Source organism: Tamandua tetradactyla, chromosome 15 (genome assembly GCF_023851605.1).
Source record: "Tamandua tetradactyla isolate mTamTet1 chromosome 15, mTamTet1.pri, whole genome shotgun sequence".
In the NCBI taxonomy this organism is placed as follows: Eukaryota; Metazoa; Chordata; class Mammalia; order Pilosa; family Myrmecophagidae; genus Tamandua; species Tamandua tetradactyla.
In genome coordinates this window covers 74,658,620-74,679,103 of record NC_135341.1, presented here as the reverse complement: position 1 = coordinate 74,679,103, position 20,484 = coordinate 74,658,620, and the positions used below count along the sequence as shown (strand labels likewise).

The window sequence follows — 20,484 nt, the reverse complement described above, 5'->3', positions numbered from 1 at the left end:
CTGTTGGGTCTAACACCCAGGGAAATCTGACTAAATGCCCAGACGCCAGCAGAAGATAACAGATCACGCTCAGAAAATTGAAAATATGGCCCAGTCAAAGGAACAAACCAATAGTTCAAATGAGATACAGGAGCTGAGACAACTAATGCTGAATATACGAACAGAAATGGAAAACCTCTTCAAAAACGAAATCGATAAATTGAGGGAGCACATGAAGAAGACATACGCTGAAGAAATAGAAAAACTGAAAAAACAAATCACAGAACTTATGGAAGTGAAGGATAAAGTAGAAAAGATGGAAAAAACAATGGATACCTACAATGATAGATTTAAAGAGACAGAAGATAGAATTAGTGATTTGGAGGATGGAACATCTGAACTCCAAAAAGAAACAGAAACTATAGGGAAAAGAATGGAAAAATTTGAACAGGGTATCAGGGAACTCAAGGACAATATGAACCACACAAATATACGTGTTGTGGATGTCCCAGAAGGAGAAGAGAAGGGAGAAGGAGGAGAAAAACTAATGGAAGAAATTATCACTGAAAATTTCCCAACTCTTATGAAAGACCTAAAATTACAGATCCAAGAAGTGCAGCGCACCCCAAAGAGAATAGACCCAAATAGGGGTTCTCCAAGACACTTACTAGTTAGAATGTCAGAGGTCAAAGAGAAAGAGAGGATCTTGAAAGCAGCAAGAGAAAAACAATCCATCACATACAAGGGAAACCCAATAAGACTATGTGTAGATTTCTCAGCAGAAACCATGGAAGCTAGAAGACAGTGGGATGATATATTTAAATTACTAAAAGACAAAAACTGCCAACCAAGACTTCTATATCCACCAAAATTGTCCTCCAAAAATGAGGGAGAAATTAAAACATTTATAGACAAAAAGTCACTGAGAGAATTTGTGACCAAGAGACCAGCTCTGCAAGAAATACTAAAGGGAGCACTAGAGTCAGATACGAAAAGACAGAAGAGAGAGGTATGGAGAAGAGTGTAGAAACAAGGAAAATCAGATATGATGTACATAATACAAAAGACAAAATGGTAGAGGAAAATATTATCCAAACAGTAATAACTCTAAATGTTAATGGACTGAATTCCCCAATCAAAAGACATAGACTGGCAGAATGGATTAAAAAACAGGATCCTTCTATATGCTGTCTACAGGAAACACATCTTAGACCCAAAGATAAACATAGATTGAAAGTGAAAGGTTGGGAAAAGATATTTCATACAAATAACAACCAGAAAAGAACAGGAGTAGCTATACTAATATCCAACAAATAAGACTTCAAATGTAAAACAGTTAAAAGAGACAAAGACGGACACTATCTACTAATAAAAGGAACAATTAAACAAGAAAACATAACAATCATAAATATTTATGCACCGAACCGAAATGCCCCGAAATACGTGAGGAATACACTGCAAATACTGAAAAGGGAAATAGACACATCTACCATAATGGTTGGAGACTTCAATTCATCACTCTCATCAATGGACAGAACACCTAGACAGAGGATCAATAAAGAAATAGAGAATCTGAATATTACTATAAATGAGCTAGACTTAACAGACATTTATAGGACATTACATCCCACAACAGCAGGATACACCTTTTTCTCAAGTGCTCATGGATGATTCTCAAAGATAGACCATATGCTGGGTCACAAAGCAAGTCTTAACAAATTTTAAAAGATTGAAATCATACACAACACTTTCTCGAATCATAAAGGAATGAAATTGGAAATCAATAATATGTGGAGTGCCAGAAAATTCACAAATACATGGAGGCTCAACAACACACTCTTAAACAACGAGTGGGTCAAAGAAGAAATTGCAAGAGAAATTAGTAAATACCTCGAGGCAAATGAAAACGAAAACACAACATATCAAAACTCATGGGACGCAGCAAAGGCAGTGCTAAGAGAGAAATTTATTGCCCTAAATGCCTATATCAGAAAAGAAGAAAAGGCAAAAATGCAGGAATTAACTGTCCACTTGGAAGAACTGGAGAAAGAACAGCACACTAATCCCAAAGCAAGCAAAAGGAAAGAAATAACAAAGATTAGAGCAGAAATAAATGAAATTGAAAACATGAAAACAATAGAGAAAATCAATAAGACCAGAAGTTGGTTCTATGAGAAAATCAATAAGATTGATGGGCCCTTAGCAAGATTGACAAAAAGAAGAAGAGAGAGGATGCAAATAAATAAGATCAGAAATGGAAGAGGAGACATAACTACTGACCTCACAGAAATAAAGGAGGTAATAACAGGATACTATGAACAACCTTACGCTAATAAATACAACAATTTAGATGAAATGGATGGGTTCCTGGAAAGACATGAACAACCAACTTTGACTCAGAAAGAAATAGATGACCTCAACAAACCAATCACAAGTAAAGAGATTGAATTAGTCATTCAAAAGCTCCCTAAAAAGAAAAGTCCAGGACCAGATGGCTTCACATGTGAATTCTATCAAACATTCCAGAAAGAATTAGTACCAACTCTCCTCAAACTCTTCAAAGTAATCGAAGTGGAGGGAAAACTACCTAATTCATTCTATGAAGCCAACATCACCCTCATACCAAAACCAGGCAAAGATATTACAAAAAAAGAAAACTACAGACCAATCTCTCTAATGAATATAGATGCAAAAATCCTCAATAAAATTCTAGCAAATCGTATCCAACAACACATTAAAAGAATTATACATCATGACCAAGTAGGATTCATCCCAGGTATGCAAGGATGGTTCAGCATAAGAAAATCAATTAATGTAATACACCATATCAACAAATCAAAGCAGAAAAATCACATGATCATCTCAATTGATGCAGAGAAGGCATTTGACAAGATTCAACATCCTTTCCTGTTGAAAACACTTCAAAAGATAGGAATACAAGGGAACTTCCTTAAAATGACAGAGGGAATATATGAAAAACCCACAGCTAATATCATCCTCAATGGGGAAAAATTGAAAACTTTCCCCCTAAGATCAGGAACAAGACAAGGATGTCCATTATCACCACTATTATTCAACATTGTGTTAGAAGTTCTAGCCAAAGCAATTAGACAAGAAAAAGAAATACAAGGCATCAAAATTGGAAAGGAAGAAGTAAAACTATCACTGTTTGCAGACGATATGATACTATACGTAGAAAACCCAGAAAACTCCACAACAAAATTACTAGAGCTAATAAATGAGTACAGCAAAGTAGCAGGCTACAAGATCAACATTCAAAAATCTGTAGCTTTTCTATACACTAGTAATGAACAAGCTGAGGGGGAAATCAAGAAACGAATCCCATTTACAATTGCAACTAAAAGAATAAAATACCTAGGAGTAAATTTAACCAAAGAGACAAAAAACCTATATAAAGAAAACTACAAAAAACTGCTAAAAGAAATCACAGAAGACCTAAATAGATGGAAGGGCATACCGTGTTCATGGATTGGAAGACTAAATATAATTAAGATGTCAATCCTACCTAAACTGATCTACAAATTCAATGCAATACCAATCAAAATCCCAACAACTTATTTTTCAGAATTAGAAAAACCAATAAGCAAATTTATCTGGAAGGGCAGGGTACCCCGAATTGCTAAAAACATCTTGAGGAAAAAAAACAAAGCTGGAGGTCTCACGCTGCCTGACTTTAAGGCATATTATGAAGCCACAGTGGTCAAAACAGCATGGTATTGGCATAAAGATAGATATATCGACCAATGGAATTGAATAGAGTGCTCAGATATAGACCCTCACATCTATGGACATTTGTTCTTTGATAAGGCAGTCAAACCAACTCACCTGGGACAGAACAGTCTCTTCAATAAATGGTGCCTAGAGAACTGGATATCCATATTTAAAAGAATGAAAGAAGACCCGTATCTCACACCTTATACAAAAGTTAACTCAAAATGGATCAAAGATCTAAACATTAGGTCTAAGACCATAAAATAGTTAGAGGAAAATGTAGGGAGATATCTTATGAATCTTACAACTGGAGGCGGTTTTATGGACCTTAAACCTAAAGCAAGAGCACTGAAGAAAGAAAGAAATAAATGGGAGCTCCTCAAAATTAAACACTTTTGTGCATCAAAGAACTTCATCAAGAAAGTAGAAAGACAGCCTACACAATGGGAGATAATATTTGGAAATGACATATCAGATAAAGGTCTAGTATCCAGAATTTATAAAGAGATTGTTCAACTCAACAACAAAAAGACAGCCAACCCAATTACAAAATGGGAAAAAGACTTGAACAGACACCTACCAGAAGAGGAAATACGGATGGCCAAGAGGCACATGAAGAGATGCTCAATGTCCCTGGCCATTAGAGAAATGCAAATCAAAACCACAATGAGATACCATCTCACACCCACCAGAATGGCCATTATCAACAAAACAGAAAATGACAAGTGCTGGAGAGGATGCGGAGAAAGAGGCACACTTATCCACTGTTGGTGGGAATGTCAAATGGTGCAACCACTGTGGAAGGCAGTTTGGCAGTTCCTCAAAAAGCTGAATATAGAATTGCCATACGACCCAGCAATACCATTGCTAGGTATCTACTCAAAGGACTTAAGGGCAAAGACGCAAACGGACATTTGCACACCAATGTTTATAGCAGCGTTATTTACAATTGCAAAGAGATGGAAACAGCCAAAATGTCCATCAACAGACGAGTGGCTAAACAAACTGTGGTATATACATATGATGGAATATTATGCAGCTTTAAGACAGAATAAACTTATGAAGCATGTAATAACATGGATGGACCTAGAGAACATTATGCTGAGTGAGTCTAGCCAAAAACTAAAGGACAAATACTGTATGGTCCCACTGATGTGAACCGACATTCGAGAATAAACTTGGAATATGTCATTGGTAACAGAGTCCAGCAGGAGTTAGAAACAGGGTAAGATAATGGATAATTGGAGCTGAAGGGATACAGACTGTGCAACAGGACTAGATACAAAAACTCAAAAATGGACAGCACAATAATACCTAATTTTAAAGTAATCATGTTAAAACACTGAATGAAGCTGCATCTGAGCTTTAGGGTTTTTTTTTTACTATTATTACTACTTTTATTTCTTTTCTCTATATTAACATTTTATATCTTTTTCTGTTCTGTTGCTAGTTCCTCTAAACCGATGCAAATGTACTAAGAAACGATGATCATGCATCTATGTGATGATGTTAAGAATTACTGAGTGCATATGCAGAATTGTATGTTTTCTAAATGTTGTGTTAATTTCTTTTTTTTCTTTCCGTTAATAAAAAATAATAATAATAATTAAAAAAAAATTTAAATGCAAAAAAAAAAAAAAGAGATTGTCCTACTCAACAACAAAAAGACAGCCAACCCAATTACAAAATGGGAAAAAGACTTGAACAGACACCTATCAGAAGAGGAAATACAAATGGCCAAAAGGCACATGAAGAGATGCTCAATGTCCCTGGCCATTAGAGAAATGCAAATCAAAACCACAATGAGATACCATCTCACACCCACCAGAATGGCCATTATCAACAAAACAGAAAATGACAAGTGCTGGAGAGGATGCAGAGAAAGAGGCACACTTATCCACTGTTGGTGGGAATATCAAATGGTGCAACCACTGTGGAAGGCAGTTTGGCGGTTCCTCAAAAACTGAATATAGAATTGCCATACGACCCAGCAATACCATTGCTAGGTATCTACTCAAAGGACTTAAGGGCAAAGACACAAACGGACATTTGCACACCAATGTTTATAGCAGCGTTATTTACAATTGCAAAGAGATGGAAACAGCCAAAATGTCCATCAACAGACGAGTGGCTAAACAAACTGTGGTATATACATATGATGGAATATTATGCAGCTTTAAGACAGAATAAACTTATGAAGCATGTAATAACATGGATGGACCTAGAGAACATTATGCTGAGTGAGTCTAGCCAAAAACTAAAGGACAAATACTGTATGGTCCCACTGATGTGAACCGACATTCGAGAATAAACTTGGAATATGTCATTGGTAACAGAGTCCAGCAGGAGTTAGAAACAGGGTAAGATAATGGGTAATTGGAGCTGAAGGGATACAGACTGTGCAACAGGACTAGATACAAAAACTCAAAAATGGACAGCACAATAATAACTAATTGTAAAGTAATCATGTTAAAACAGTGAATGAAGCTGCATCTGAGGTATAGGTTTTTTTTTTGTCTGTCTGTTTGTTTGTTTGTCTTTTTTTTTCTTTTTCCTTTTCTTTTTTTTTTACTATTATTATTATTTTTTCTCTATATTAACATTCTATATCTTTTTCTGTTGTTTTGCTAGTTCTTTTCCTAAATCGATGCAAATGTACTAAGAAATGATGATCATGCATCTATGTGATGATGTTAAGAATTACTGATTGCATATGTAGAATGGAATGATTTCTAAATGTTGGGTTAATTTCTTTTTATTTCTTTAATTAATAAAAAAAATTTTTTCAATTAAAAATCTGTTCTCTTTATTGTCAAAAAAAACCCACAAAAATTAATTTTGATAACTTTGTTATCCCATGCAGTATTTTTATTTTGATTGTCAAGACGTCTGCTCAGGAAAATGTAAAGAGATGAACAGTAAAAATTATTTTAGGAGGGAAAAGTAAATGGTATAAAGGAAAACATGAACAGAGTAAAATAAAATTCAAATGAACAGAGCAAATGGAAAATTAAAATCTACTGGCATTGTGGAATAAAAATAAAATGTGGATTTTCTAAAAAAAAAAAAAAAGAATCATGTGTGACTAGTGGCTTCCGTATTGGTCAGCACAGACATAGAACATTTCCATCATCATAGAAAGTTCTATTGAACAGTACTGATTACAGTTAAAAATATTTTTAAGGCCTGGAAATAGTCTTTGAAAATTTCATTTGCCAAAAAGAAGCAAGAGGTAGCTGTACTAATCATAAGCATAAGGAGTCCATTGTTTCCAAAATACGATAGTTCTACAAGGGTTCTTGCATATCTGCCAGTGTGGCCGATCAGTATCACTGCTTTGCACATCTCATCGTCTCATTGATTTTTCTTAACAATCCTTTGGATGCATGAAAAAGTCAACATCCAAGTAACTGGAATTTTTTTTTCACTTTTTAAGTAAAGGAGGGGCAAGACAGATAGGGGAATACCCAGCAAGGCTGAAAGACTAAGCTGGGGAGACTGAGCTGAAGGTGAGCTACTGAAACATAGAATATATCAAAATCACCCAGATATTTTAAGTTGGCTACTGGTTTCATTTGGGATAATCCATAAAGCAGCAATGTTGGTCTTTGTGGCTCTCTCTACTCCTCCCAACTTCCTGTTCTCCTGCTTCTTTTCTATCCCTCAAACACAGAACACCTTCAGGTTGTATCTGGTTGTCCAAATTTTTTTATCCAAACAAGTCTGCCTTCTATTCTAAAAACCGTCCTCTTTCTTCTCAGCATCATCTCTTTTGCACCCCAACAACACCCAGGTAATGAGCTGAGTAAATTCATTCTAAAGTGTGAATGATACCAAACTCTCCCATGGTGCATCTGGCTAACTCTAGCTCCCAGAGTATTCTGGGGGATACTTTTAAAGCAAGGTCAACTTCATGGACTCTGTCTAACCCAACCCCTCTACTTAGCCTCTCAGAAGTAAACAGATCCATACTAACTGTGCATAGTCAATTCCTCTTTCTTATACCTTTCCAAGCGGTTTCATGCTCACTTGGGGCTCAGTAAAACTCACAGCCACTACTCAGAAAGAACATGCGGTGGGTGGGGGGCAGAGAAAATTGTAAATATCATAAATGAATAAAAAATGGAGGACTTCCATGCATATTAGGGAAAATGAGCTGTAGAGCTAGAACCCAGAACTCAGGAGATGTAGCTCTACCCCATCCACGCCTCTGCTAAAATATTTAAATATCCACTGGGCCATTGTGGGAGGTTTGGGAGCCAAAAAAAATTGAAGCATTTTTCTGCAGCAAATTCCTCCTTATAAGATATTCATTCTGACTGAAGGGGAAAAAAAACCTTCATTAGAAGCAAGTTTGCAAATTACCTAGAGATGAACTTCTTAGCTGTAAGATATACCTGAGATCCCAGATTTTTTTGGTTCAGCTGGTGAATTGATAATTGAACTTCTGTGATTTCTCTTTACAGAAGGCTTTTTTTTTTTACCATGGAACACATTTTTATTAAGATTCCTACAAGTTATTGCAATGGACTTTGACATTTACTGTTTTTTTTTTTTGTATATATGTTATTTTTCACAAAAAAGAAAAAAAGCCGATTGTGATGATTTTAGAAATATATAGACATATATATGTATGTATATATGTGTGTGTGTTTATATATACATATATATAGGCATAAAAAAAATAGATTTCCACAAGAGAAGGAGAGTCTCACCTCACAGTATTCCGTGATTATACAGAAATTATCTTGCTCCACAAAGCTTGCATGGAATTTGACAATGGCTGGGTGGTCCAGCTTGGAAAGGAGCTGGGCTTCCAAACTGGCCTGCACAGTCTCATTTGGATTTAGGTCTCCAACAGAAATTTCCTTCAGTACCTTTCTGCAGTCAAAAAAATATATATTTTTAAATACAGTTACAATCAGAAAACACATTTAACAGTTTGGAATAGGTGATGCAGGGTCACCTAATTAATGCCCAGACTGTAATCTACTCACTGGTCTGGGATCACCTGTTATGACCCTGTGTCTCTTGATGGCCCTGAGCCTAAAACAGTCAGTGGCACAGCTTCCTCAAGGCCTCTGAGCCCCACACCTCTCTCATCTGCAATTTTGGTCAAAAGGGCAGAGATGGAATTATGCTCAAGCAATAGTGTGGGGGTGGCTCTTGTTTTTCCTCTTTCTCTGTCTCTCGCACGGTGTTGCTGAGTCTGTCTCTTTCCATCTGTGTGTTCTATCTCTCTTCTTATCTGTTTTTCTCTGTCTCTTCTCTATTTCTCTATTTTAGTCTTGGTCTCTCCCCCCACCCTATGGCCCCCGCCACTCTCTCTCTCTCTCTCTCTCTCTCTCTCTCAATCTCTACCTCAGTCTCTCTGAATCAGTCTTACTCTCTCTTTTTCTTTCTCTCTCTTTCAATTTCTGGATCTCTCTCTCTACTTCTCTGCATTTCTCTCTCTGCCTCTGTGTGTGTATATAAATATATAAATATACACACACATATATAAACATACACATGTACTTTCTTGCTCTGTCTCTCATCTGTAAAATTTTCCAAATCTCTCAACTTAATGGCAATAGATCAATACCTTTTTATTTTTCTTTTGAAACTATCCTTGGCATATTAGACTGTATTGCTACCAGTATTTGAGAGCAAAAATTTAATTTTAAAAATTGATAGAGGTTTTTGGGGTCTCTGGCATATATAAATGAAACAACAGCTCATTAAATCTCCAAATCATTAATTTAATTTCCAAATCTAAAACTTTGATAACTCAATGTGGACCAAACATTATCTTTCCCATCTAAAAAAAAAATAGTCTTACGAACAAACCAATTATGGAACCATAGTGTAAACTAAATTGCTAGGAAAAGCATTTTAGCACACCAATTATGTGTGCAGACAAACTACTGATTATAAGTAAGCTTTGGCAGTTCATTAAGGCAAGTTCTGCAGGATCTCTGCTAAAAAACACTTTGGGAAAATGCTCTTTAGGAGTTAGTACCTATGCATAATGAAAATGTACTTATAATAGAAACTTTCTTAATTAAGGTCCCCTGAGCCAACTCATAGATTAATCAATGTTCTCCAGTCCCTTTTTAAGAGATGCCCATGGCTGCCCTTGGCATGTGGAATGCCTCAGGCGTGCCCATGAACTTCTACTCCCTCTAGGTGAGATATGCACTTACCCAAGTCAACATGCTTATTCTCACACCTGTTTACATTTATGCTGTGCTCATTATCATAAATTCATTACTTAATATGATGTAAACTGATGAAGACTGAATGTAAATTATCTTTGCTAGGAAAATTAAGTTGAATGCTTACCAAACTCCTGATGATGACAAGTCACACACAAAAAAAAATTGTCATCAAATAAGTACAAGGCAAAAGATCTCTAAAAGGTTGATTTTTATAGTACTATAAAAATCTAGTACCCTGAATTCAGATTGCTAAATTCTCATTCTACTTTAAAGATGGTAAACCTGAAAATCTTAGTCAATGAAGTATGGGTGTAGTTTATGCAAAAAAGGAAGGGAAAGCAACCAGAGGATATTAGATGTTAGCTGTGCATCAAAAGATTAGAGAAAATGTACAATGATATGTTTTAAGGTTGATGTAAACGTGTTACTTATGTCATGTCATTTTAAAGTTATTTCCTCTATTTCACCAAGTACCAGTGTCCAAATCACATTGTATGTTGGGGCTCCTACCATCTTAAGAACATGATATTACTGGAAACTTTTCATTAATTCAAACAGGCATGTCCCTCCAGATGTTTTACCGTGGATAAATAGTAAGTTCCCCGTGTAATACCATAGGTAGAGCTTGTTTCTTTTTTTCAAATGCAGGGTCTGGATGCACTGATACTGCAGCCAGCACACTACTGTGCAGTTTCCCCCCCAAACCCATTTCTCAGTGTGAACCTAGGGCACAAAATTGCATTACATTCTAAGTTAGGCAATCTGTCCCAGGAGCCTTAAGACGAATATTTTTTCCTTTATCATAAGGAGAAAAATCTAGAAAGTATCCTTATATTACTCTGGTGCTGGGTTAGTGACAACTGACTTTTTTTTTCCTGACCAATAAAATCTGTGTCGTTTCTATTCTCAGAAATCTCACAAAGAAAACCTTCTACTACTCCAGCATGACCATCATTTGAAAATCAGTTTTCCTAGCACTTGAACTTTTACACTCAACTCATTTAAAATTTTCTTCATTAAAATTTCCTTTTTTTTTTTAAACTCATCCCACCTCCAAAAGAAACCAAAACACAGGCATTGGCTGTTCTTTCCAAAGAGCAGGTCATTCACATTTGGAAAGACAGCTTGACACCCAGAGCCTCATGTCATTTACAGGAATCTTTAAATATGACTAATTTAGAAAGTTGGGACATTTGGTTCCCTTCCCCAAAAGTGTACTTTCATATTATTTTTCGTAACTATTTTATATCCTATTAGATCCTTACTTAATAATGAAGGGGATTCTAGAGAAGTGCTTGCTTTGTAACACATTCTACAGAAAGTGTCCTAACAAGAATTTGGTTAAAAAAAATGATCTGACATTATTAAGAATGACATCTCAGACTGTTAGTATACAAAAATGAGTTTGAAATGACGCAGCTATGTTTTTCTGTATCGTTTGAAGATTACAAAGCAGCAGGCAAAGTTCAGTAACATCTTCATAGTACTTTTTCAGTAATTTACTGTGCCCCAGCTAGCATGCAGTTGTCAAAGTCACAGTGGTTAAACAGGAAAATATAAAGCATTCTACAAACTTGCAATATTCTCTTGCTGTGAAGGAACATAAAAAGCTCTAAGATACTCATTTTTCCTTACACACATCAACTATTGTGTAACAGAGCATGTGATTTTATATAGTTACCTGAGCCTCATTTGGCAGCCTGATGATAAAGCATGAAATCCTATTTGCCCATAGCTTAGTAGACCAAGGTAGGGCTATTAAGATAGGTGGATCTATTATAATTATCTCTTGCTGACACAGAGACGTTCCACCTTCCTTTCCTGAAATCATGTCACTGAACTGACAGGGGAACTCTCACTGTGTATCACTAAATATGACATTCATATCAACAAAGTTAGCCATGGAAACTTACCAAGTCAAGGACAGCTTGTCACCTGCTCAGTGACTCTGATTGTCACCCATACCCAAATAACATGACAGATATTATCCTCAACTGTCCAAGAGAAACTTTATGACACAGGCTTCTCTGCAGACACTAATTTTTGCAAACTCCCTGCCCTCTTTCCCAAAGTGCATGCATCTTTCTTTCTAGAATCAGTAGTGAACTGAGAAAGACTTTGGAGAATGACTTCAAAAATTCTGAATAATGTTGGTTAATGTCGTTTCTTTGAAATTGGTTCATCTTTCATGGGGCAGATGATATACTTCTGATAAATTAACTACGGGCTATTTTCTTGCGAAATATCCATGTATCCTTTCACATTTTCCTCTTTCAGGCAGTAGCATATACTGCCTCAGGAAAATGGTGACATAAACTACAGGGACTTACACAATCCAGGTGCCTGACAGTTTCCTAGCTAGGTAGTTCCTTGTCTTCCTCTTCTCTTCAGCCCTTATAGACTTCAGCTGGCCTTAGAAAGACATTCCAAATGAAGTAGTCCTAATTGCAACCACAGTAAATCACTCACCCATTTCAGTATTCAAATCTTCCACCATCCTACAACCCACACTCAGCCCCTAAAAAGCTTGCTGTCCTTTGTTTCAACAGAGTTGAATTCTACTCTTTCTTCCCTAGCACGGCAGCTAAGAATAAAGTCATCCTTGCTTTCTTTCACATCTTCCAGTGTGATTTTTCCTTTGACATCAGCCAGGTGTTAAGAGATGAAGAAAGACCTAAGACAGCTCTGGAATCTCCTACATTCCCATGAAGTATAGACAGCAGCAGAAGGACCTGTGCAGTCATGAGGGGCAGATAGCTGGGGGAACTGAAAGGCTTTGCAGCTAGTTTAGAATTAACTATCTAGGGTTAAACTATCCTTTTCCTTGCAATATAATCATCAACGTTCATTTATTGAAGACATGTTTAATAAACACCCTCTATGTATCTATACAGTACTGGGGATTTTTGGTCCCTGCTCTTGTGGCTACTGGGGAAGGCAGCTATTAAACAAATAAATGAGTATGACTATGAGTATATATATGTTTGTATATTTTCATTCATGACATTAAGACAAATGCTGGGAAGTTGGGTAAACGATGTCTGAGGCCTTTGTGGTTCAAGATGCTCTGACTCTGTCACGTGGTCAGTAGCTCACTGCATCCACAGAGGACAGAAAATAGACTTTAGCCTCAGCTTAGACAAGTGAATAATGTCTTGTTTGTTTGCTTGCTTGCCTAATTTTTTGTTTGTTTGTTTCAGCATTTACCTAGTTAACAAAGGGGGACTGTTAAATCTGTTCAGGAGATTTTTTTTTACCCATCTAGGAGGGCAGCAATGATTTTATTTAATTGTCTTGTCTTAAATAGTAACCTCTCATTTTCTCCTAATTCACGAGAAAATATAGTTTCATTATAGAAAATTCTGAAAACATAAACCATTACCCATAGTTCACCATAGAGATAATCACTCTATGATTGTCATTTATAATTAAGATTTTTATATATTTCCTTCCAATCTTTTTGCTACACATATTTTTTAAATAGTAGAAGCCAATTTACACAACTTGCCTGTTACTATTTTCATGAGACATTCCTATTGCTGATACCTATTGTTTGCGGTTGCCCAGCATCTTTAGACAGCTTCTCTGCATTGTAGTAGATCCCTGTGCTGTGAATCCTGTCTTTCCAAGACAAATAAACAACCAAAAAACCACACCGAACATCTCCCAGTTATAGATGCACCCACCAAAGATTGACTTGGACATGAGCTGTGTGAAGGCACAGGGCCTCTGTAATTCTGATGCAGATGTCATCAGAAACAGGGTGGCCCTGCAGTCAGTGGCAATGGGCCACTTCAGTGGTGCTGTACTGAATGGTGCTTTTGGAAATGTAGCCTCCAGGCTGCTCATTCCCTTAGAAATTAAAAAAACATTTTAAGGTCTGTGGTCAGAGAAAAAGACAAAATTATTTTATGGGTCACCTTCATATATCTTAATCTATGAGCTGCTTATTGTTTTTAACAATTAATTCCCTGATCTCAGCTCGTCTGGGGACTAGAACTCTTGGATTCATCTTGTCTATCTCTCACCATCCCTGATCACAAGCACAGGCTCTGAACATGGCAGGGGCTCAAATGACATCATGGTGCACTGTAGGGATAGCAAACTGTAGGCACCAACACAGATATCAGCAACTGAGGGGCATACTCCTTCTGCACAGCTAGGAGCTCAGATACCTCCACATGAGGCCCGAGGAGGCTTTCAGAAATTTCTTCCTGTGGGAGTTCATTATAAAGTGAAAGTATATGAAACTGACAATAATTTTGTAGCCCATAAAGGAAAATAGATCTTAGAGTTAGCATTGTAGAAAGATGTAATTTCTTTCTATATTTGTAAAAGATCTTTATCCCCTTAGAGCAGTAAGGCATCATTACATAATTGTTGTACCTCCACATTGTGTTCTGGAGTGCCTGGTTATCGTAGGACCTGTTTTAAATTTAAATCTATTTTAAAGCAAAATTTGTAATATAGACTCAAAATCATTCAGAGAATCTTTTATATATAGATTAATAATCACTTTATTTTCAGTAAAATGTTTTGGTATAGAATTATTTGAAAACCAAGAAGATATATTTTTCTTACTGTTTTCTCCATTATCTCATAATTGATGCTCTCTTTTTTTCTTGGTATATACAAATGGTAAAAATGTTTATAAGATTTACAATAGGTGACTCACAAAAAATAAAATACAGGTAGTCAAAAAGTCTGGGAAAATATACAAAATATATATTTTTAATAGATTGAACTCCCTGATTACTTCTTCTCAGGTATGCTAAAGGCACAAGTTTTTTCAGTAAAGATTAGAGACAAAACCATCCAAGACAATGTATTGTAGATGTATATACAAGGATTGATGGAAATGCTGCTTTATTGTACATTGTTCATTGTAATTTTGACCACTTATTGAAGTTTGAATTGTTAGTGAGGAACACACATTGAACATAGCATGTATTATCAGTAAACTATTTATTATGTATTTGATCTGTGTTTCCAGACTTTATAGCCATATGAACAATTTTAATTCAGAAGACTGAAGAATAACTACTCGTTTTAAACCCTGTTAAAACAGTCAACATGGAAAGGATAAATTATTCTATGTAAGGCATCTTCTACATATACCTTTTCCTAATTGATTTCATTTTGCTCCAATTATTAAACTTACCTGCAGAGGTTGAAGTATTTACTTGGTATTCAATTCTGGTACGTTTTCTTCATGACTAAATCCACAAACATGTCTTTGTATGCTTCACCCAAAGAACTATTCTCTCTTATTCTTATTTGTATTAAAAACTTCTTCAATACAGAATTTTATTTTTCTCTCCACTTAGCAACTTGTACACAATAGATTAGAATACTTTTCAAAGAAGTGTACTTTTATTTTAGAGAGTTAGTAATTATAAGAATTTTATTATAAATTTTGACAGTAATTATAATTCCCAGTTAATTAAATTTTGATGTAGTTTATGTATAAAATACAATTTTCGTTACCTTTTCATATAAAATGTTTTGTATTGATTATGTGACAATAAAGGCAGAAAAGCTATAATTAAAAAAAAACACCTATGGGGTACAGTGATAGTGGCACCAATCAGAAAATTTATAGCTCTGAAAAACTGGAGAAGTTAGAGAAAGAACATCAAACTAACCCTAAAACAAGTAGAAGAAAATAAATAACAAAGGTTAAAGCAGAAATAAATGAACTGGATAACAAACAAAAAAAGACTAAATAGAGAGAAGCAACAAAACCAAAAGTTGTTTCTTTGAGAAGATTAACAAGATTGACAAACCCTAACTTAGACTGACAAATTCAAAAAGAGAAAAGAAAAAAATAAAATCAGAAATGAGAGTGGGATCATTTCTACGGATGCTGAAGAAGTTTATGAACAATTGTACATAAACCAACTTGACATCTTAAAGGAAATGGACAATTTCCTAGGAACACATGAACATCCCACACTGACATGAGAAGAACTAGAAATCCTCAACAAACCAATTAAAGTAAAGAAATTCAGTCATCAAAAACCTTCCTACAAACAAAAGCCCAGGGCAAGATGGCTTCACAGGGGAAATTTATCAAACATTCCGAAAAGACTAACACCCTTCTTGCTCAAGTTCTTCCTCTTATGAAATTTAAGTCTATGTATAATTTTAAGAAACTAAATTATGTATAATTTTGCTTAAGAATCATTTCCAGAGAACCTCTGTTTTTGCTCAACTGTGGCCTCTCTCTCTTAGGCCAAACTCTGCACTTAGACATATTACCTTCCCCCTAAGGTGGGACATGACTTCCAGGGATAAGCCAGGCCCTGGCATTATGGTATCAAAAATACCTTCCTGACAAAAAAGGGGGAAAAGAAATGTAGCAAAATAAAGTATCCAGAGATTTCAAATAGAGTCAAGAGGTTATTCTGCAAGTTATTCTTATGCAAGCTTCAGCTAGATTTGCTAATTGCCATGGTATGCCAAGTCCCAACCAACAGTATTCCTGAAAACCCTAAAGAATCCCTAGGATCTATTTGAGGTTCTATAAAAGTTTCACTCACAAAGTTTATTTTTCAGAAACTTAAAACTTCCAGATTGTTCCTGTGCTGGTTTGAAACCGTTATATACCCCAGAAAAGCCATGTTCTTCTAATCCATTCTTGTGAGGGCAGATCTTTATTATTGTTGGGTGGGACCTTTTATTCATTTCCATGGAGATGTGACCCACCTAATTCAAGGTGAGTCTTCATCCTTTTACTGGATTCCTGTATGAAAAGAATAAAAGACAGAAAACAGAGAGTTCAGAGCTGATACAGAGAGCAGAGAGATGAAACCAAGTAAAGAACACAGAGGGAGAGAGATACCCCAGAGATGCTGAGAGGAGACCCAAGGGCACAGACAGCTCAGAGAGGTATCCCTGGAGAAGCAAGCATGGACCCACAGATGCTCAGAGAGAAGGCCACTGGAAACAGACGGCTGAGAGCAATGGAGCCTAGAAGCAAGGGACCGGCAGAGGTTACCATGTACCTTCCCATGCAGCAGACCAGTGGCCTTTCTTCAGAGTCAAGGTATCTCCCTCTTGATGCCTTAATTTGGCATTTTCATGGTCTTAGAACTGTAAACTTGCAACTTAATAAATTCCCGTTTAAAAGCCTTTCTGTTTCCGGTATGTCATATTCCAGCATCATTAGCAAACTAAAACACTGGGTCATATGATAATTCTATGCTTAACTTTCCAAGGAACTGCCAAGCTGTTTTCCACAGCAGCAGCTGCACTGTTTCACATTCCCACCAACAATATACAAGGATTCCTATTTCTCCACATCCTTTCCAACACATGTTATTTTTCATTTTTTTAAACAGTAGTCATTCTAATGAATATGAAATGATAAATCATTGTGGTTTTGATTTGCATTTCCCTAATAGCTAAGTATATTTTCATGTGTTTATTGCCCATGTGTTTATCTTTCTTGGGGAAATGGTACTCAAGACTAATATTTTTAGAATGGGGTTGTTTGTCTTTCGGTTGTTGAGTTGTATGAGTACTATATAGATCTTGGATATTAACACTTATGAGATACGTAGTTTCCAAATATTTTCCCTGATTCTGTAGGTTGTCTTTTTACTTATTTAATAAAGCCCTTTGATGCACCAAAGTTTTTAACTTTGATAATGTCAAATTTATCTATTTTTTTCTTGTATTGCATGGAATATTTTTTCCATACTTCCACTTTCACTTTCAACTTGTTTGTGCCTTTGGGTCTAAGGAGACTGTCTTGTAAACAACATATAGTTGAATTGTGCTTTTTATCCATTCTGCTAATCTGTGTCTTTTTTTATTTTATTTTATTTAAACATCTTTTATTGTTTAACATATATACAGAAAATTGCTAAACTTCAAAGAACAGTTTAACAAGTAGTTTTAGAGCAAATTTCAAAGTATGGTATGGGTTACAGTTCCATAAATTCAGGTATTTCCTTCTAGCTGTTCTAATACACTAGAGACTAACAAGAAATATTAATATAATGAGTATCAGAACCATTCGTTAAATCCTATCTTCCCTGTTACAACTTCTCACTCTCATTTGATCCTTCTCCCAACCTTCACGGATATTTGGGTAATGACCATTCTAACTTTTTCATCTTGAAAAGGTATGTCAACATTATGGGGTAGAGGGATACAACTAGTTAACATAGTTAGAGAAACTGGTTTCAGGGCTTATCTAGCATAGGAACTGTTTCAGTATGCCAATCCTGCTGGAATATAATATACCAGAAATGAATCGGCTTTAACAAAGGGGATTAAGTTATAAGTTACAATTCAAAGGTTATGAAAATGTCCAAATCAAGGCACCTAGGGACAGATACCTTGATTCATGAAAGGCCAATGGGTCCAGAACACCTCTGTCAGCTAGAAAAGCACCTGGCAACATCTGCTAGCTTCCTCTGCTAGCTTCTCATTTCATGAGGATTCCCTGGAGGTCATCTCCTTCTGCATCTCCAAGGGTCTCTGGTTGTGTGGGCTCTCCTGGCTCTGCTGGTTCTAAAGCTTTTTCCAAAAAGGTTCCCTTTTAAAGGATTCCAATAAGCAACCCCACCTTGAATAGGTGGACACATCTCCATGGACATCATCTAATCAAAAGTTATCACCCACAACTGGGAGGGTCACATCTCCACGGAAGCAATAAAAAAGATCCCACCCAGCAATATTGAATGAGGATTTAAAGGACTGGCTTTTCTGGGTACATAATAGTTTCAAACCAGCACATTCCACCCTTTGGACCCCCAACAGGCATGTTCTTTTCAAATGCAAAATACATTCATTCTGTAACAATATCAGAAAGCCTTAAACCATTTCAGTAACAATGCAGATATAACACAAAGTCAGAAACAGTATAAAATCTTAACAAAGCCAGCTACAGGCATGGTCAGTCTAAGGCAAAATTCTCCTCTGGCTCTGGACCTGTAAAACTCAGAACAGGTTATCTGCTGCCAACGTACAAAGGAGGAACAGTCATAGGATACATATTTCCATTTTCAAAGGGAGAAATTGGAAGGAGCACAGAAGCCACTGGACTCAAACAATTCTGAAAATCTGCAGGGCAATGTCCATCAGATTTCAAAGTCTAAGAGTCATTTATCCTTGGGGCTTTAGAAAGTGGCAATCCCACCCTTTCCAAGGCTATCTCCAATGCAACCTTGGGTTGAGAAGTGCAACCTTAAAGGACACTGGGGATACCACCTTTTTCTCAACTCCACCCTCTCCAAGCATCTGGGCAACACTCAGGCTCTCTGCCACCTCTGGGGCACATGCTCAAGTCCCGCAGAACAATGTGATGTTATCAAGGCTCTCCCCAATCCCCAGGGAATATGCTCTACCTTCTCCAAGGCCTGGGGCACTGAAACTCCTGCCCTCTGCCTTCGGGCCAAACTCACCCTCTCCCAGCGCATGGGTGGGTCTGTTCTGCTGGCCTGAGGTTTCTTGATTTTAGACCTTAGCTTACATGGTTCTGCCTCTGACATTATTTTCCCTCCAATTTGTCCCTTTTCTGCCCCTTTTAGTCCAGACTGACAGTGGTTCTGTTTATACAGATACCACAGCACGCTAGTTGGTTTTCTATGTAGTAGGCAGGGATCATCACCTCCATACAACAGGACTTTCCACAAATCCTTCCTGGATAACTCCATCTCCAATCCTGGCTTTTTCTGAAATAGCTGACTGGTTCCATGTTTTGTTAAATCCTCATGAGGAGCACTATTCTCTGGGGTCCCCTTTCTGGAAGTTCAGAATTTTACAGAACATCAATTTCTAGTTTCTTTGTACCCAAGAGTTCAGTTCTCAATTTATCTCTTTCATGTCACATTTTGCTATAAGCTGCAAGGAACAGCCACGCTGTATTTTCCAAATTTAGTTTTGAAATTTCAGCTAAGTATCCCAGGTTATCACCTTTAAATTCTAACTTCCATCCAACAGCAGTATACACTTTTGAAGATTCTATGTCACTTTAAAACAAGGATTGCCTTCCTTCCAGTTTGCAATAACACGTGCATCATTTCTGCCTAAGCCCTTATCAGAAGTATCTTTAGAGTCAATATTTCTACCAACAAGCAATTCCACTTGCAGGTATATACCTAAAAGAATCGATAGTAGGGACTGAAACAGACATTCTCACAGTGATATCCATAGCAGCATTATTCACAATTGCCAAAAGATGGAAGCACCTATCAACTGATGAATGGATAAAGAAAATGTGGCATATATACAATGGAGTATTATTCAGTTACAAAAAGGAATGAAGTTCTGATCCATGCTAAAACATGAATGAACCTTGAAGACATTATGTTGAGTGAAGCAAGCCAAATGCAAAGGACAAATATTACATTATCTCACTTACTTGAAATAATTAGAATAAACAAATTCATAAAATCAGAGACTAGAACACAAGTTGCCAGGGGCTGGAGTGGGGGTGGAGAATGGGACGTTAATGCTTAATTGGTACAGAATTTCTGTTTGAGGTAATGGAGAAGTTTTAATAATGGATTGTATATTTGAAAGTGGTTCAAATGGGAATTTTGTATATCTGTTACTATGA

At 36.5% G+C, this 20,484-nt stretch overlaps 1 protein-coding gene across 1 annotated transcript in view; it reads right to left on the bottom strand.

The window, feature by feature from the left end:
* Positions 1-20,484, bottom strand: part of NEK11 (NIMA related kinase 11) — a 346,803-nt gene that overhangs the window by 264,311 nt on the left and 62,008 nt on the right. The window contains exon 3 of the mRNA XM_077130110.1: positions 8,427-8,592. Within this exon, the coding sequence (XP_076986225.1) occupies positions 8,427-8,592 (166 nt within the window). The remainder of the gene's footprint in view (positions 1-8,426; positions 8,593-20,484) is intronic.